This window comes from Cervus elaphus, chromosome 2 (genome assembly GCF_910594005.1).
Source record: "Cervus elaphus chromosome 2, mCerEla1.1, whole genome shotgun sequence".
NCBI lineage: Eukaryota > Metazoa > Chordata > Mammalia > Artiodactyla > Cervidae > Cervus > Cervus elaphus.
The window spans coordinates 5,495,457-5,511,577 of NC_057816.1; the positions used below are offsets into that span (position 1 = coordinate 5,495,457).

A 16,121-nucleotide genomic window follows, 5' to 3' on the forward strand; every position below is an offset into this window, starting at 1 on the left:
GCTGAAGCTCCAATACTTTGGCCACTTGATGCGAAGAGCTGGCTTATTGGAAAAGATCCTGATGCTGAGAAAGATGGCAGGAGGAGAAGAGGAAGACAGGATGAAAAGGTTGGATGGCATCACCAACTCAATGGACATGAGCTTGAGCAAACTTTGGGAGAGAGTGAAGGACAGGGGAACCTGGTGTGCTGCAGTCCATGGGGTGGCAAAGAGTCGGACAGGACTGAGCGACTGAGCAACAAAGCCCCTCAACTGGCCTTCAGAGGTGGGAGGAGCTTCAGCGAGGACCATCTGTTGGTACCGGCCCTCTCTCCTTGTACTCCTGAGCCCAGGGACCAGCTGGAGCAGCCTCCTTTGTGGGTTTCCCTCTCAGGGGCCTCCACCTCCTTCCTTCATCAGCCCTGCTCATCCCTGCTGGGGCAGCTGAGATCTGGCAAGCCAAACCCGCAGCTGAGGGCACAGCAAAACCTGGGTGCAAGGAGAAATATTAGGAAGAGGCTGACATTTCAAAAATATGATCCTTTTTAAAGGACCAAATAACAATGACAAGAAAAAGTCAGAACTTGGACTTCTCTGCTCTTATTACATCTTCATGTTTTATTTTGAGGTGTTGCATTACCTGCAACATTACGGGGGAGGAAACACTGTCCTCTCAGTGTTTGGGGCTACAGACCCATCTTCCCTGCAGATGCTAAATAATAGTGATTTTGAGTGATTTCTCCCACAATTTAAAATTTTATTTAATACACTTTTATATTGTAGTTAATACCTGTCAGACACTGGGGTTTTTTTGTTTGTTTGTTTGTTTTATGTGTCTGGACTGTTCAGCTTATAGGATCTCAATTCCCCAGTGATCGAACCTGAGCCCACCATAGTGAAAGCACGGAGTCTTAATCCCTGGACTGCTAGGGAATTAGCCCCAAACCCTGTTTTAAGCACTATTAGCTGTTTAATTTAAACCTCAGGATGATAGGAGGAGATAGTATAATCCCAATTTTACAGATGGGAAAGCTGAGACACAGAGAAGTTAAATGACTTGCTCAAGGTCACACAACTAGCAAGGCTTTGAACGCAGGCTTCACTGTGCCTGTAACCACTAGGGTACACAATGACAAGCATCTTTCTGAGGTGACCGGTGTCTCCATTTCTAGACACAGAGCTAGTTGGCGTCTCAGCAGACACCCTGTTGCGTTGACTGAGGAGGTGAAGGAGCAGGTGGGCAGGGCCATCAGTGAGGGGTATCTCTTGGCAGTCCCTGCTGGGTTGCCCTCTTTGGGGCCAGGGTAGCGGTTGGCCCCAGCAGCCTTGGCCCCTGGGTCCTCTCCCAGGACCAAGTCTTCCAGCCACTGTGATTCATCTTCCAGATGTTCAGTGGTGAGGACATGCTCTGTGAGGGGGAGCCCACCGTGTACCCCGTTTCATCAACACAGCTGCCGACTATGAGAGGGGGCATTGTCTTCATTCAAACTGAGAAGCTCACATTCTCCAGGCTTGCCCTGCCCACACTGGCCCCCGCCCAGCCTGGGTCCCCAACCCAGGCCATGCCTGTCCAGCCTCAGACCTCCCTTCTGAACAGTGGGTCCTGAGACACAATCTGCAGCACAGGGCCCCCCTTTGCTCCCCACTTTGTGTCACATTTCTTGCCAAAACCGCGCACCTCCATGCCTCAGTTTCCCGTTCTATAAAATTGAAGGTGTCCAGGGGTCCACGGCTCCTGTCCTCTCTCCTGCGTGGGAAAGGATCCCTCTCTGTGACCTCGGGATCCGGGGCAGGTCTGGCTCAGGGTGGTCTTAGACCTGCTGTATGTTCTGGGGCCAGGGCTGACTGTCTCTCTGCCCACACTATTTCATCACAGCCCAGGGGGAACATCCCATAGTGCATGTGTGTGTGTGGTGGGAGGGACTTGGAGAAAGATTGCCCTGGGGCCAGCAGAGGGGCTTTCAGAGGAGGCCATGGTCCAGAGGAGGGCTCCAAACCCCCTGTGTTCACAGGACCACAGAGTCGATCTGGGAAGGCAGAAGTGTGTGGCTGTGTATGTGCCCACGTGTGCGGGTGTCCAGGCGCTGTGTGTGTGAGCACACGTTTCTGAGAGCCTCAGCACTTTGGCCCTTCTTCCAGAAGGATCCATATGTGGTGGGTGGCACAGCCCAGATGCGTGTTTCCAGGTGTGCAATGAGCCCAGTGCTCATGGGACTCAGGGGGTGTCAAGGCTGGGGAAGGGGTGCAGCTTGATAAGGCTGTCCCCACCCAGGACCACCTGTCCAGGTGCAGGGCTGCAGGGAGGAGGGACAGGTGGGGCAGGTAGGGTGGCAGAAGTCCCACCAGGGAGGCTGAGTCCTGCCCCTGGGGTCCCCTCAGTCCTGACCAGGCACTCTCTGCAGTGTCCACCAAAGGGCCACGCTGGCCGGGGCGCGACAGAGCCTGGACACCGCCTCCCCCTGCCCCCCGTGCCTGAGAGCTTCGCTCCCGCCCGACGGGGGGCTGGAGGAGCCCGGAGCTCCGTCCTCCCCAGCGCTCCCTCCCTGGGCCCTCTCCACCCCCACCCAGCCCATCCATCTCCCCGCGGCCATGGCTGCTGCGCTGCCTCCTGCTATTGAGCAGCGAGATGAGAAGGTGTGAAGGATATGGGGGCACCCAGGACAGGCTGGCAGGCAAGATGGATGAGGGGGCAGGGGGCCAGGAGGCGCCTCCGGCAGGAAGAGCAGACTGGCTGGGGAAGAAGCTGTGACGAAGGGAGGCGTGACTGTGTGTGTGTGTGAGTGCACATGTGCACGTGTGTAAGAGACAGCATGTGTTTCTGAGCACAGAGGAGCATGTGCTTTGTGCACACGAGTGGGGGCAGGTCATTGAGTCTTGAGTCTGTGTGTGCCTGTGGGTTGGCATGCCAGTGCACTTACATACATGTGGCGGGCTTCCCATCTCACAGACCACAGGCATGTGCAAGCACGTACACACACACACACACACACACACACACACACACACACAATCAGAAGCCAATAGACGCCCAGGCCCCTGGGAGTCCAGGCTGAGGAGGCGCCAATCCCATCACCTCTCCTATCTTCCCTCTGCCCCACCATGGCTCCTGGGACAGGGTTGTATGGTTCCACCTCATGAGGCGGCCCCTCATCCCTGGGAGCCTCTGGGACCCTCCCTCATAAGGGCAGAGGACTTGCCCCATCCTGCGCAGCAGCAGACCCCAGGGCCAGCCCTCACTCTCCCGGCGGGATTCCTCTGAGCCTGGCCTCGGGGACCTGGGGCACGGTGGGGGGGTGAGGCAGCAGCCCCCCTGAGCTGAGGGAGGAGAGTTTGCCCCCCACGTGGCTCCGGGAGGGGCCGGGGTGTCACGCTATGTCCCCAGAGCTCAACTGTGGAGGAGGCATTGGGTCCAGTAGACTTTGGGAACCCCGGTCGGGCATGCCCGGCCCAGTCTGATGCGCTCTTCCCAGGGCCCTAGAGTGGGCCAACCCGGGGTTACCCCTATGACCCGCCCTGGGACACATGGCAGCAAGCAGCATGGGGGGAACCCCCTCCCTTTCTGACCAGCCACCTGCATGTTCCCTGAATGCCCCACTCCAGACGGGCAGGGGCTGCTGGGGAAGGTGCCCGGTCAGGACTTGCCCCCGAGGCCTCTGACCTGGGCCAGGCTCCCCCGACCCTGTGGGGACTCTGTAGGCACCATCAGCCAAGATGTGGACAGCTTACTGCACGCCCCCCCCGCCCCCAGGCGGGGCCAGCCCATCCCAGGCAGAAGCGATTATGCACTTAGTTCAGTTGGGGAAACTGAGGCACAGGGCCGTCAGGTCCTGCCAGTGTCACAGCTCATGGGCTGAGCGGTCAGGAGGACCTGGCCTCCCACCCCCCCAGTCCAGGGGCTCTGCTTCTGCTCATACATGTGGCTGTTGCCCCCTCGCCTTTCCGGCCCGAGCTCCCTGGTGATTCCACGACAGCAGCCCCCGATCAGGAGTCTGGGCTCAAGGAAGAGGGCAACGCCTCTGCCATTCAGCCTTCCATGCTTCTTCTGCAGCCCCTCGACCTCCCCGAGGCCCTGTCAGCCCCCGGCCCCTCCATTCAGCCAGGCCTGGACCCCTATGGATCTCCCAGCCTGCCCTGGAGGTGGGCCCATTGATCAGGAATGGCTGGGGGGCTCCTAGCTGGGGAGGGGAGGAAGCCAGGAGCAGGGACCGGGAGGGGGAGATGCAGCCTCACCACGTCAGAGCTTCCCCACCTGCCCTCCTCCCGCACAGCGTCGCGCCTGGAGCCGGACGAGCCCAGCCCGGGGCCTCGCTCAGTCCAGTCCGAGGGTGGCTTGCAGAAGGGGCTCTGCACACCCCAGGGCCGAGGTCCCACCTGCAGAGACCAGGTGCCTGGGCCTGGGAGAGACCCAAGACGTGGATGATCCAGGAGGGAAGGACAGTCCTGCCAGGAGGCTGGGGACCGAGGGAGGGCCTGAGCGCTGAGCCGTGCTGCCAATGGACCGGGAGACCGGGAGAGGCTGACCACCAGTGACAGGCAGGGACCCCAGCTGAACCACCGTCTCCAGGAACCGGAAGTCTGGGCTGTCCCCATGGCAGGTAAGGGGCAGGTAGCCAAGGCAGTCCCAAAGTGGGTTCAGGCTCTGGAGTGGGCGGGGTGGGCAGGGTCTAAGCTTAGCGACCAGGGAAACCCCACTATACCTAGGGCCTGGGCAGAGGATGGGGCAGGGGCACCCCAGGCGGAGGCCTCGGATCCCACCAGGGCGGGGTCCATGCAGCCATCCAAGTGCAAATGTGGGGGTGCTGATAGGCAGCGGGACAGAGACATTTCTGGGAGGTGAAAGCCTTATCAGGTGTGGGGGACCTTGGGCCTGGCCCCTCCTTTCTCTGGGCCTCACCCCTTGAGTATCAAGGTGGAAAAGGAGCCTCTAGCTTCCCCTCCAAATCTGACTCCATGTCGGTGGAAATTGGCAATCAAGAGGTGTTGGCTTTCAGAGGAACTGAGCAAGGACAGGCCCCTCCCCAGAGTTACTGAGGGTGGCACAGGGCGGCATGTGAACCAGGAGGGGCAGGGTTTAGGCTCAGACAAGACTGGGGAGCCAGTAACCAGCCTGCGAAGCCCCCAGGCCCAGCAAAACCATGAGCCTCTCCCCCTTGGGACACATCACCAAAGACTCTGGGGCTGGCGTGGATTACCTGGGTGATGTACCTGCCCCAGCAGGACAGCTAAGTGATGGGCAACTAACTGCCCACCTGATGGCCTGGTCCAGGTTATGAGGGACATCGGCCCATCCACCCTTCATCTCTGGGGGATTTAGACCTGATATGGCCCATCCCCTCTCAGTAAGACCCACCCATTCCCAGACTACAGAGCTTCCAGGGGCTTTAGTGAGGTGCCACTTCTCACACGTTGCTCTCAGGGCTGCTAAGTGTGGGGTGACTGGCCTTGGACCCCACACTCTCACCTGGCACCTACTATGCACTGGCTCTGGCCAGGTGCTGCCTGCCTATCAACTCATCACATGCTGTATCATCCCAGGAAACTCCCTCCACCCATGGATTCTGTCCATCCATCCATCCAGCACCATAATTCTACCTCTGCCCAGGGGATCACACGGTTTTACTAGGTTCTCAACCCATGTGGGGCTGCTAGAAATGAACAGTCTGCTTTTCAGGATGCTTTTTCCAGTTTAAAATGTTGTGTTAAAATATACATAACATGGGTCTTCCCCAATGGCTCAGACAGTAAAGAATCTGCCTGTAATGCAGGACACCCAGGTTTGATCCTTGAGTCAGGAAGATCCCCTGGAGAAGGGCATGGCAACCCACTCCAGTATTCTTGCCAGGAGAATTTCATGGACAGAGGAGCCTGGCAGACAACAGTCCATGGAGTCTCAAAGGGTCAGACATGACTGAGTGACTAACAGTTTCTTTTTCACTTTTTCATATATAACATAAAAACTATCATTTTAAGTATTTTTTAAGTGTTCAGTGGCATTAAGCACATTCATAATGGTGTGCAACCATCACCACCATCCATCTCCAGAACTTTCTGCATCTTGCAAAGCTAAAACACTGTCCCCATTGAACATTAATTCATCCCCTCTCCCTGCCCCTGGCAACCGCCATCCTCTTTCTGTTTATGAATTTCACTACTTTAGGCACCTCTTATGAATGGAATCATACAGTCTTTGTCCTTTTGTGACTGTCTTGTTTTACTTAGCATTAACGTCCTCAAGGTTCATCCATGTCATAGTCTGCATCATAATACCCTTCCTTTTAAAGACTGAATAATAAATATTCCATTGTCTGGATACACACGTTCTTCTTATCCATTCATCCATCAGTGGACAAACACTAGGGTTGCATTCACATTTTAGCTGTTGCAAACAATGCTGCTTTGAATACCAATGAACACATATCTGTTCAGGTACTTGCTCTTGGTTCTTTTGGGCATTCCAGTATTCTTGCCTGGAGAATTCCATGGATAGAGGAAGCTGTCAGGCTGTAGTCCACGGGGTCACAAATAGTCAGACATGGGCTTCCCAAGTGGCGCAGCGGTAAAGAATCCGCCCACCAACGCAAGAGACTCAGAGTCGGACATGACTAATACTTCCACTTTTCATAGTAATTCCATCTTTCATATTTTGAGGAACCATCAGTGGTTTTCCACAGGGGCTACACTGTCTTACATTCTACCAGCAGTGCACAAGGGTTCCAATTTCTCTACATCTTCACTAACACTTGTAACACTTTTTTTGTTATTGTTGTTTTTGTTACTTGCTTTGATTTTTGGTAATAGCTATCCTCCTAGATATAAAGTATCTCATTATAGTTAAAAAAATTTTTTTTTAAATAAGAAGGATGGAGCCTTGGCAAACTTTTGCACAAGACATGCGCAGGTTTGCAGACCAGAAATGGGCTCTTCTATCTTTTTAGATTTATTTTTGGCTGCTCTGGGTCTTCGTTGCTGCACTCAGGGGTCATTCTTTGTGGCGGTGCTTGGGCTTCTCACCGTGGTGGTGTCTCTTGAGGCAGAGTGTGGGCTGTAGGGCCCGTGGGCTTCAGTAGTTGTGACACGCAGGCTTAGCTGCTCTGTGGCATGTGAGATTTTCCCGGACCACGGATCAAACCCGTATCCCCTGCATTGGCAGTTGGATTCTTAACTACTGGGTCACCAGGAAAGCCCAAAAGAGGGGCTCTTTAGGAACAAATGAGGAGGCCAGAGAGGGGAGATGTTAGAACTGGCTTCTGGAGGCAGAATTTGGGCCAGATTGCCCTAGTGGCTCAGACAGTAAAGAATCTGCCTGCAGTGTAGGAGAACCCAGGCTTGATCCCTGGGATGGAAAGATTCCCTGAAGAAGAGAATGGCAACCCACTCCAGTATTCCTGCTTGGAGAATCCCATGGACAGAAGAGCCTGGAGGGCAACAGTCCATGGGGTCACAAAGAGTCAGACACGACTGAGTGACTAACACAACTTCAGGGTCAGAGATGGGTAAGAGTCACTCACAGTAATTTGGGGATCTCCTTCAGCTCAGTATTCCTGAAGCAGCACGAGGCAGCCAGGTCTGCACAGAGCTGAGAAAGACCCCCCCACCCCCACCCCTCACACCCCCACCTGTACCGTCATTCATAACAAGGTCCTTTCTGAAGGGCCTACTGTGTGCCAGGCCCTGTGTGTGTCTTCACGAATCCTCACGTCAGCCCAACAAGGCAGATTTAAGAACTCCTTGGGACAGATGTGGAAACTGAGGTTCCAGGAGGTGAAATAATTTGCTCAAGGCCACATGGCCTCCTGATGGCTCAAAGATTCCCTGGGAAGCCAGACAGGGCCTGTCTCTGGCCTCTGGGAGCTTTAAGTGAGCATTTACCTCATGAAGTAATGCCGAGTTAGGGATCCTATGGGAACACAGGCCTGGCAATCAGGGAGGGCTTCCTGGAAGAAGAGGCATCTTGGTGCAGCCTGAAAGATGAAGGCTGGCCGGGTGGAGTAGGAGTGGGTGAGGAGAACAGAGGCCCATATCCTGTCTTCTCTCTCCAGCCTTCCTCTCTGCTAGCCTTGGGGTATTTGCCCCCTCAGAGACCTACACACTGCCCGTGACCAGCTCCAGCTGGGAGCCCCAGCCAGACTCCATGATACCATCAGGCCCTTCCACTGGTTCCACAGGGGCCCCAGCAGTGGCCGAGGCCACCGAGCAGGGCCCCAAGAACCCCCGCGTGTCCAGCGTGACGGTTCAGCTAGAGATGAAGGCTCTGTGGGAAGAGTTCAACCAGCTGGGCACAGAGATGATCGTCACCAAGGCGGGCAGGTGTGAGCACGGGGGGTGAGGGGGTGGCGGGAGTGGGGAGCAGGCTGGAACCATGCTGGGGCCGCTGAGCACCCCCTCCCGCAGGAGGATGTTCCCCACCTTCCAGGTGAAGATCCTGGGCATGGACACGCTGGCTGACTACGCCCTGCTCATGGATTTCGTGCCTTTGGATGACAAGAGATACAGGTCCGGGGCTGGCTGGGGCTCGCAGCTCAGACCTCAGGCACTGAGATGGGGAAGCAGAAGCCCACCCGCTCCCTGGGTGAAGCAGGGGCCAGTCAGAGCAGTGTCAGGGGGGTCTATCCCGGGCAGGCAGGGATGGGGGGGCTAGCCCAGGGCGGCAGGTGCGACCGCAGGGACCCCAGGCTGGACAGCACTCTGGAGCCTCTGGTTCCTCCTGTGCAGATGGGCCAGCACGAGGGCAGTAGGGAAGATGGTAACCCCTGTCAGTCTTGGCTCCAGGTGGGGGCAGCAGATGAGGGAGGCACCCTGGGGTGCAGTTGGGGCGCCCTGGCCACCTCGCTCCGTCCCCAGGTACGCCTTCCACAGCTCTGCCTGGCTGGTGGCGGGCAAGGCGGACCCGGCCACACCCGGCCGTGTGCACTTCCACCCTGACTCGCCGGCCAAGGGCGCGCAGTGGATGCGTCAGATCGTGTCCTTCGACAAGCTCAAGCTGACCAACAACCTGCTGGATGACAATGGCCATGTGAGGCCCGGGCCACCGTGGGGAGGGGTTGGGCCAGGGCAGGGGACACTGGGGCCTGAGTGTGATGGAGCCTGGGGCCAGAACTGGCTGGGGCTTTGATGCCCAAGTCCACCTGGCTGGGGGTCGGACAGCAGAGGGGACTGCCCAGGCCCACCACAGATGCAAAAACAGCATCATTGACACTTTGTGCAAGGCAAAGATCAGGCTGATGTCAGGAGAAAAAGGAACCAGGGAAGGGGTCTGAGATGGAGGTGGCAACTGAGGCTATTTGAAGAGAAGTCTGATGGAGTGGAGGAGGGAGCCTGTGTATCTAGAAGAGGGAGCTGTGGCAGGCAGAGGGGCCAGCGAGTGCAAAGGCCCTGAGGCAGGAGGATACTGGGGAGTCTGGGGACCTGCGAGGAGGCTCCTGTGTGGCTGGAGTGGAGCGAGGAGGGACAGTGGGAGGGGAAGAGATACTAGGGGCGGCCTGCGCTGATCTGCAGGACCAGTTGGCTGCGGACAGGATTCAGGTCTTTACTCTGTGTGGGGCGAGAGCCAAGGATGGGGGCGGTGGTTCTGAGCTGCAGCTCACTGGGGCTGCTGTGTGGAAAATGGGCAGAGGAGCCAAGTGGAGGCAGGGAGCGCAGCTGGGAGGCGGCTGCAGAAACCCAGGAGAAAGATAGTGGTGGCCGGGCGGCGTGGAGGCCATGGGGTAGGAGAGGTGGTCAGATCCCAGATGGCCCTGTGATGGCTGGGACGTGGGAGTGAGAGGCCAAGCCCCCCGGACGCTCAGACAACAAGCGGCCTTTGACTCAGAACCGCAGACTCACAACCTCACACCCGGCACCAGCACTTATGAGACAGGAGGTGTGGGGAGCGGGGGTGGCTGGAGGAAGGGCTTCAGCCTCAGCGAGGGCTGGCTGCCGCCCTGGCCCACATCCCTCCCCGCCCGCCCCACAGATCATCCTCAATTCCATGCACCGCTACCAGCCGCGCTTCCACGTGGTTTTTGTGGACCCACGCAAAGACAGCGAGCGCTATGCCCAGGAGAACTTCAAGTCCTTCGTCTTCGCGGAGACCCAGTTCATGGCCGTCACAGCGTATCAGAACCACCGGGTGCGTCAGGCACAGTTCCTAACCTGACTCCCCCAGCCCATCACGTGGGAGAAACTGAAGGACCAGGTTCTTAAGCCTGACAGGCACACAGAGTCCTGCCCATCTGTCCTTCCGGGACTCCATGAGCATCAGCCCACAGTCATTCCCCTGCCTTCACGCCCACTGGCTCTGTGGTTCCTGGACTGAGAGGCCCAGGGCCTCCAGATTGGGGGGATCCAGGGAGGGGAGGGTGGCTAGCCCGGGGCCCCACAGCCTCTCCCCAGCTCAAGGCTGACCTCTAACTACACTCTCTCCTCTGCAGATCACCCAGCTGAAAATTGCCAGCAACCCATTTGCCAAGGGCTTTCGGGAGAGTGACCCAGACTCCTGGTACCATCTGGCCCCATCCCCTCACCCCATTTCTATCCCCAGGCATCTCTTAAGGTCTCAGCTCCTGACCCTTCTTTCAGGGTCACAGCCAATGGCTTGTCCTGGGGTCCCACTGCCTGACTCAGACCATGACCCTTGGCCTGGGTTCCCCACCGTGACCCTTTTCCCCATTCCTGCTTGCCCCACCTCCAGGCCTATATCTCCACGGCCCCTGCTCAGCGTCCCAACCCGGAGTCGCAGCAGCCTCAGCCCCTGTCTGCTGAAAGGCTCCGATGAGCACGAGAAAGGTCAGCCCCCAGGTTCACAGACACGGTGGGACCAGAGCCTGCTAAACGGGCAGGAAGGGAGGGGAGAGGGCCATGGGGCCCCCAGGAAGGACCTATAGACTGCTCAGCAAGCTCACCGGGCATCTGTGCGGACAGAGAGGGGAAGCAGAAATTTCTGAGACAATTTTGGACCCAGGGCATGGAGAACGGTTGGGCAGGGACAAGGTGCAGGGGTGGTGGTGAGGGGTGAGGGTGGAGGTCCGGTAGACTTCCTGGAGGAGGTGGTTTCTGGGCTGGGCCTTGGAGGACTGAGAAGGAGGGAGGAGGGGAAGAAAGTCCAGGCAGAGGCAAGAGCAAGCACAAAGGCTAAGCGGTGGGCAACTTGAGAAAGGAGAGCAGCAGGCTCTTGGACCGGCAGGCTGAAGGAGTGAGGGGAGGCCTGGGCTCCACTCAGACCACGTCCTCCCCTCTCAGACCCCAACAAAGCCTTCACCTCCAGGACCCCCGCCAGGCTCCACCATCAGCTGCTGGCCCCCACTGAGGCTCTGCTGGCCCCAGCCACCTACCCGCCCCTCACCTACCAGGGCCTGTACCCTGGAGCCTCAAGCCCCGTCCGACCAAGGGCCCGACCGACACCATACCCCCTCCCCAATATCCAGGCCGATAGGGGCCAGGGGGGCCTGCCCCTCCCAGCGGGGCTGGGGCTCCTCTCCCCCACTGCAATGTGCCTGGGGCCTGGCCAGGACCCGCAGTGACAGTGGGGACCGTGTGGACAGAGTCCTCTCATCCTGGAGCCCACTCTCTTCAGCCTTACCTCTGCAGAGACCACCACCCCTCCCTTGACCAGGAGAACAGAGCAGGTGGAAGCCCAGAGAGGAAAGCGACCTGCCCAGAGTTACCAGACTGGGATGGTGCCAGGCTTGGAACTGGACCCCCTACCTCCAAGCTGCCCCCTCTGCCTTGGGGGCGACTCCTCCAAGCCCTGCTTTACCTCTCTCTTCCCTCCAACATTAAACCATTTGGAATGGGTGGTCAGAGCACTTCTGTCCTTGGAGGTCAGGGTGGAGGGCCTCAGGAAAGCCCACACCCCAGAGTCTGGGCTACAGACATCACAAAGCTCTGCTCCGTGCTGCTGGCGTCCCAGGGAGCAGAGTCATGGTAAAGGTGGCAACACAAGCTGAGTGGCAGGGCTCTGAGGGAGGTTGTGTTCCTGCCCTCTGCCTCGCCCGCCCAGATGAGGACCAAAACTGCAGCTCAGGGAGGCAGTGCTCAAAGTCGAAGCGAAGCATGGGACACCTGCCATTCCACGTTTAGGCGCTGTGTGCAAGACCAGGGTGTCTAGTCCTTGGGGGGGGGGGGGGCACAGTCTGGCAGAGGGATGCAGCATGCCACAGGCAGAGACCACAGGGGTCAAGGTGGGGGTGACACGGAGTTTGAGAATTCAATCAAAATTCCAGGCAGGAGAGCTTCTAGACAAAGTGACCAGCACCTGTAAGAGAAGTTGCGGAGGAGACGGGAGGGGAGCAGAGGCCAGCTCCCGGAGGTGGGAAAAGCAGGGGAAAGGTCTGGGGCTGGAGTGGGTCCCCTGGAGCGAGAGGGCGCAGCGTATCTCCAGCAGAACCAGGAGACAGGGCCCGGAGGGTGGGAAGGGCTGGGCACTCCTTCCCACGGCCCCAGGCATCTCTAACCCCTAAACGCCGACTCCAAACACCCTGCAGCACTTGCGGGCGCGGAGGAACGCGGGGCCTCAACAATCAGACATCCCGACTCTCAAACCCGGCGGTCAGTACGACCGAGCCCGGTCGCCGGCCAGACACGAGTCCAGTTGCACTAGGCAGGGGACACTCTCCAGGCCCGTCGGGCCAGCCCCGCCCCTGGCCCGCCCCTACCGGAATCCCAGACATCGAGCCACGCCCCTTCCCGCCACGCCCCAGGTCAGGCCCGCCCCGCCCCAGGCCCGCCCCTACCGGAAGCCCAGGCCCGCCCCTGCCGGAAGCCCGGGCTATCGAGCCCCGCCCCTTCCCGCCCCGCCCTTCCCGCCCCTCCCCACAACTCTCAGAGGGGCCCCTCCCCTGCCTGGGTCCGCCCCTTAGTCGGGCCCCGCCCCCGTAGGCGTGGCCTGTGTCCCTACCGCTCCTTATCAAGGCGAGCAAACTCCTCCCACGGCCCGCCCCCCAGGTTCCCGAGAGACCTCCCCAAGTGTACTCGCCCGAGCCTCTTCCCTCGCGCCGCCCGGTGCCCTCGGTGTCCCCGCCGCACTGGACCGGACATGCTGCCCGACTGCCTGTCGGCGGAGGGCGAACAGCGCTGCCGGCGGTTGCTGGCGGGAGCCACGGCCCGGCTGCGCGCGCGGCCTGCGGCGGCCGCGGTCCTCGTGCCTCTGTGCTCGGTGCGCGGGGTCCCGGCGCTACTCTACACGCTGCGGTCCAGCCGCCTGGCCGGGAGGCACAAGGGTGACGTCAGGTACACCTGCCGGGACCTCCTCTCCCTTCTAGAAGGGCGCCGCTAAACCCCGGAGACCGCCGGGTCGTGGGCAAAGCACTTAGCCTCCCCGAGCCTTGGCTTCCGCCTCTGCAGAATGGGTCTAAGTAGAGCCCGTCGGCCAGCCGGCTGCGGCGGGAATCAACAATCCGCATCCCTCCGCCCGGAACCTGGCGCCGCAGGTACTCCTGCCCCGGCGCCGCCGCGCGGATCGCTCGAAGCGCGGGTGGGGGACACAGGGTAGCTCAGCTGATAAAGACTCCGCCTGCAGTGCAGGAGACCTCGGTTCGATTCCTGGGTCGGGAAGATCCCCTGGAGAAGGGATAGGGTACCTACCCCAGTATTCCTGGAGGGAGGCCCTGAGGGAGACGCAGGAGGAGCTGGCCCTGGTGGCTCAGACGCTAAAAGACTCCGCCTGCAATGTAGGAGACCCCAATTCCACTCCTGGGTTTGGAAGATCCCCTGGAGAAGGGATAGGCTACCCACTCCAGTATTCTTGGGCTTCCCTGGTGGCTCAGACGGTAAAGAATCCGCCTGCAATGCAGGAGATCTGGGGTTCGATTCCAGGGTGAGGAAGATTCCCCTGGAGGAGGGCATGGCAACCCACTCCAGTCTGCTTGCCTGGAGAATCCCCATGCACAGAGAAGCCTGACGGGATACAGTCCACGGGGTCACAGAGAGCTGGACACGACTGAGCGACCAAGCACACACACTAAAAAGACAGAACTTCGCCCCTTCCCGGCGACTGCGGGAGGATTGCCTCTGGGAACCAAGGGGGAGCCCCGGGTGGGGCTACCTGGCTTGCCCCAGGCCGTGCCCCCCTCCCCCGGCGGAAACTGGGGACACCCTAGGGTCAATGTCAGCACCTCTGGGGCCACACACGATAAGCCCAGTTAGCATAGCTGAGCCCCGGGAGGCACAAGGCTTCTCCTCCTTACCCCTGTTGTTCATGGAGGTAAACCGAGCCTGCAGAGGTCCTGGGGTTTGCCCAGCCCTGTCTGCAAATTAGGGGCAGAGACGTTTTTTTTAGGCGAGTCCCTGCCGCAGCAGCCACCCCCAGCCCTTCATGGCCCCACCCAGTGGCCCAAGAAGCAGGCTCCCTCTGCCTGTTCAGTTTCCCAGGTGGCAAGTGTGACCCCGCTGACCGGGACGTGGTGCACACGGCCCTGAGGGAGACGCAGGAGGAGCTGGGCCTGGCTGTGCCCGAGGAGCGGGTTTGGGGAGTCCTGCGGCCCGTGCACGACCGGGTAAGCCCTTCAGGCCTTCAGGCACTCACCCCGCTGGGCCCGTCTGCTCGCCCCAGGATAGGAGCAGAGCGCTCAGGGACCAGGACGGTGGCTGTGGGGACTGTGACAGTCACCGAGGGCGGTGGGGTCCCAGACAACCTGCCCGGCTCTCGTTTCCCAGCCTCCCACACCTGTCGGGAAGGGGCCAGGGGTATTTGATTCCCCTTTCATGGGGGATCCTGAGGCTCAGTCCTGGGATGGAGGTAGCTCCGCTCAGCTTGGTGGACAGAGGTTGGGGAGGGTGTCGCAGGCTAGGCAGGGGAGATTTGAGGGTGCTAAAAGTAAGGGAGAGCAACGGCCCAGAGGCCCGGGTGGGTCTAGTGTGTTGAGGGGGCCTGAGCCAGTCAGCATGGCTGGAGCAAGTCCAGGAGCAGGGCTGGGTGGACCTGGCCTGCATGGCTGTAGGCCCCAGAGGCCTCCCCCCAGGCTCCCGTGGCCCAAAGCCCCGCCAAGGCCCTCCTTGCCCTGACGGCCTGCCCCCTCCTGCCGCAGGAAAAGGCCACAGTGGTGCCAGTCCTGGCCGGCGTGGGCCCGCTTGATCCCGAGAGCCTCAGGCCCAACCCCGAGGAGGTGAGTGGGGGCATCTGGGGTGGGGAGGCGGGTTGTCCTGATGGAGGAGGCTGCAGTGGCCAGCACTCTGTCTGCCCTCTCGCTACCCCCTGCCCACAGGTGGATGAAGTGTTCGCCCTGCCCCTGTCCCATCTGCTGCAGGAGCAGAACCAAGGTTACACCCACTTCTGCCGTGGTGGCCACTTCCAGTACACATTGCCCGTCTTCCTGCACGGGCCGCACCGGGTCTGGGGGCTCACAGCCGTCATCACCGAGTTCACCCTGAAGCTGCTGGCCCCTGGTGTCTACCAGCCCCGCCTGGCCGGCCCGGAGCTGCCCCGGGGCTGAAGGCCTGGCCCCGAGCGGGCCCTGCCTTTGCCCTGCCAGGCCGGCTCCTCTCCAGGACTGAATAAAGAGTCTTTCCCAACACTGTGGCAACTGCATCTTCTGCACTGGAGCCCTGACCTTGGGCAGACTCCATGGGACAGCTGGCCTGCTGGCTGGGGCACCTTGGGATAATCACGCTGTCACTTGCTATGTGTGCATACTGTGTGTCTGGAGTCTTTTCTTTCATTTCACTCTTACCACGGCCCTGTGAGGTGCGACCACTGCTGTCCCTGGGTAGTGAGACGGGATCAGGGAGGGCAGACACCTTGCCCAAGGTCACCCCAGTTTGGGATTTGAACCAGGCCCTGTCTGACTCCAGAGCCCAAACTCCTAGCCTCTACAGCCACTGCAGAGCTGTCTTCCGAGCCTGGCCCACCCCGTGCTGGGCAGCAGGCATCCAGCGAGGAGCCCTGCGTGTCACTGCAAACCGGTGACGTGCCGGGCTCTCTCCGTGCCGGGTGCTGTGCTGGGGCCACGTCTGCACCAGCCAGATGCTGCCCTGCCCTCTACGGGCGCTCAGTCTCAGAGAGACCTTAGACCAGGTCACATAGATAATCGTGTGATTACACATTAATTACTCACAGATGTGTAATGGAATTACATATCCATCTTGTAAATCTCTGTGAGTTGAAGAGGTGGGCAGTCTGACCTTGACTTGGTGGACTGGGTAGTATTAGGTAGGACAAGTGATAGAAA

General features: G+C 59.6%; 2 protein-coding genes across 5 annotated transcripts; both read left to right on the plus strand.

The window, feature by feature from the left end:
* The first annotated feature begins 4,467 nt into the window (after positions 1 to 4,467).
* Positions 4,468 to 11,655, plus strand: TBX10 (T-box transcription factor 10). Its single transcript, XM_043919451.1, has 8 exons — positions 4,468 to 4,574; positions 8,019 to 8,286; positions 8,371 to 8,472; positions 8,821 to 8,992; positions 9,932 to 10,087; positions 10,389 to 10,456; positions 10,649 to 10,743; positions 11,197 to 11,655. Exons 1-8 carry the CDS (start codon positions 4,568 to 4,570, stop codon positions 11,475 to 11,477), a joined length of 1,149 nt encoding a protein of 382 aa, XP_043775386.1. The 5' UTR covers positions 4,468 to 4,567; the 3' UTR covers positions 11,478 to 11,655.
* Positions 11,656 to 12,894: 1,239 nt separating this feature from the next.
* Positions 12,895 to 15,586, plus strand: NUDT8 (nudix hydrolase 8). Of its 4 annotated transcripts, none has more exons than XM_043924794.1 (4): positions 12,895 to 13,185; positions 14,234 to 14,450; positions 14,982 to 15,059; positions 15,159 to 15,586. In XM_043924794.1, exons 1-4 carry the CDS (start codon positions 12,992 to 12,994, stop codon positions 15,384 to 15,386), a joined length of 717 nt encoding a protein of 238 aa, XP_043780729.1. In that variant the 5' UTR covers positions 12,895 to 12,991; the 3' UTR covers positions 15,387 to 15,586. The 4 variants fall into 4 exon arrangements, with proteins under 4 accessions (XP_043780729.1, XP_043780739.1, XP_043780748.1 ...); XM_043924804.1 differs by having other exon boundaries at positions 15,201 to 15,586; XM_043924813.1 differs by having other exon boundaries at positions 14,318 to 14,450.
* The last annotated feature ends 535 nt before the right edge of the window (positions 15,587 to 16,121 follow it).

Coding starts and splice junctions, on each gene's coding strand:
- TBX10 (XM_043919451.1), top strand. Junction 8,993..9,931: donor TGCTGGATGACAATGGCCAT/GTGAGGCCCGGG, acceptor CCCGCCCCACAG/ATCATCCTCAATTCCATGCA. Junction 10,457..10,648: donor GAGAGTGACCCAGACTCCTG/GTACCATCTGGC, acceptor CCCCACCTCCAG/GCCTATATCTCCACGGCCCC.
- NUDT8 (XM_043924794.1), top strand. CDS start 12,992: ATGCTGCCCGACTGCCTGTCGGCGGAGGGCGAACAGCGCTGCCGGCGG. Junction 14,451..14,981: donor TGCGGCCCGTGCACGACCGG/GTAAGCCCTTCA, acceptor CTCCTGCCGCAG/GAAAAGGCCACAGTGGTGCC. Junction 15,060..15,158: donor TCAGGCCCAACCCCGAGGAG/GTGAGTGGGGGC, acceptor CCCTGCCCACAG/GTGGATGAAGTGTTCGCCCT.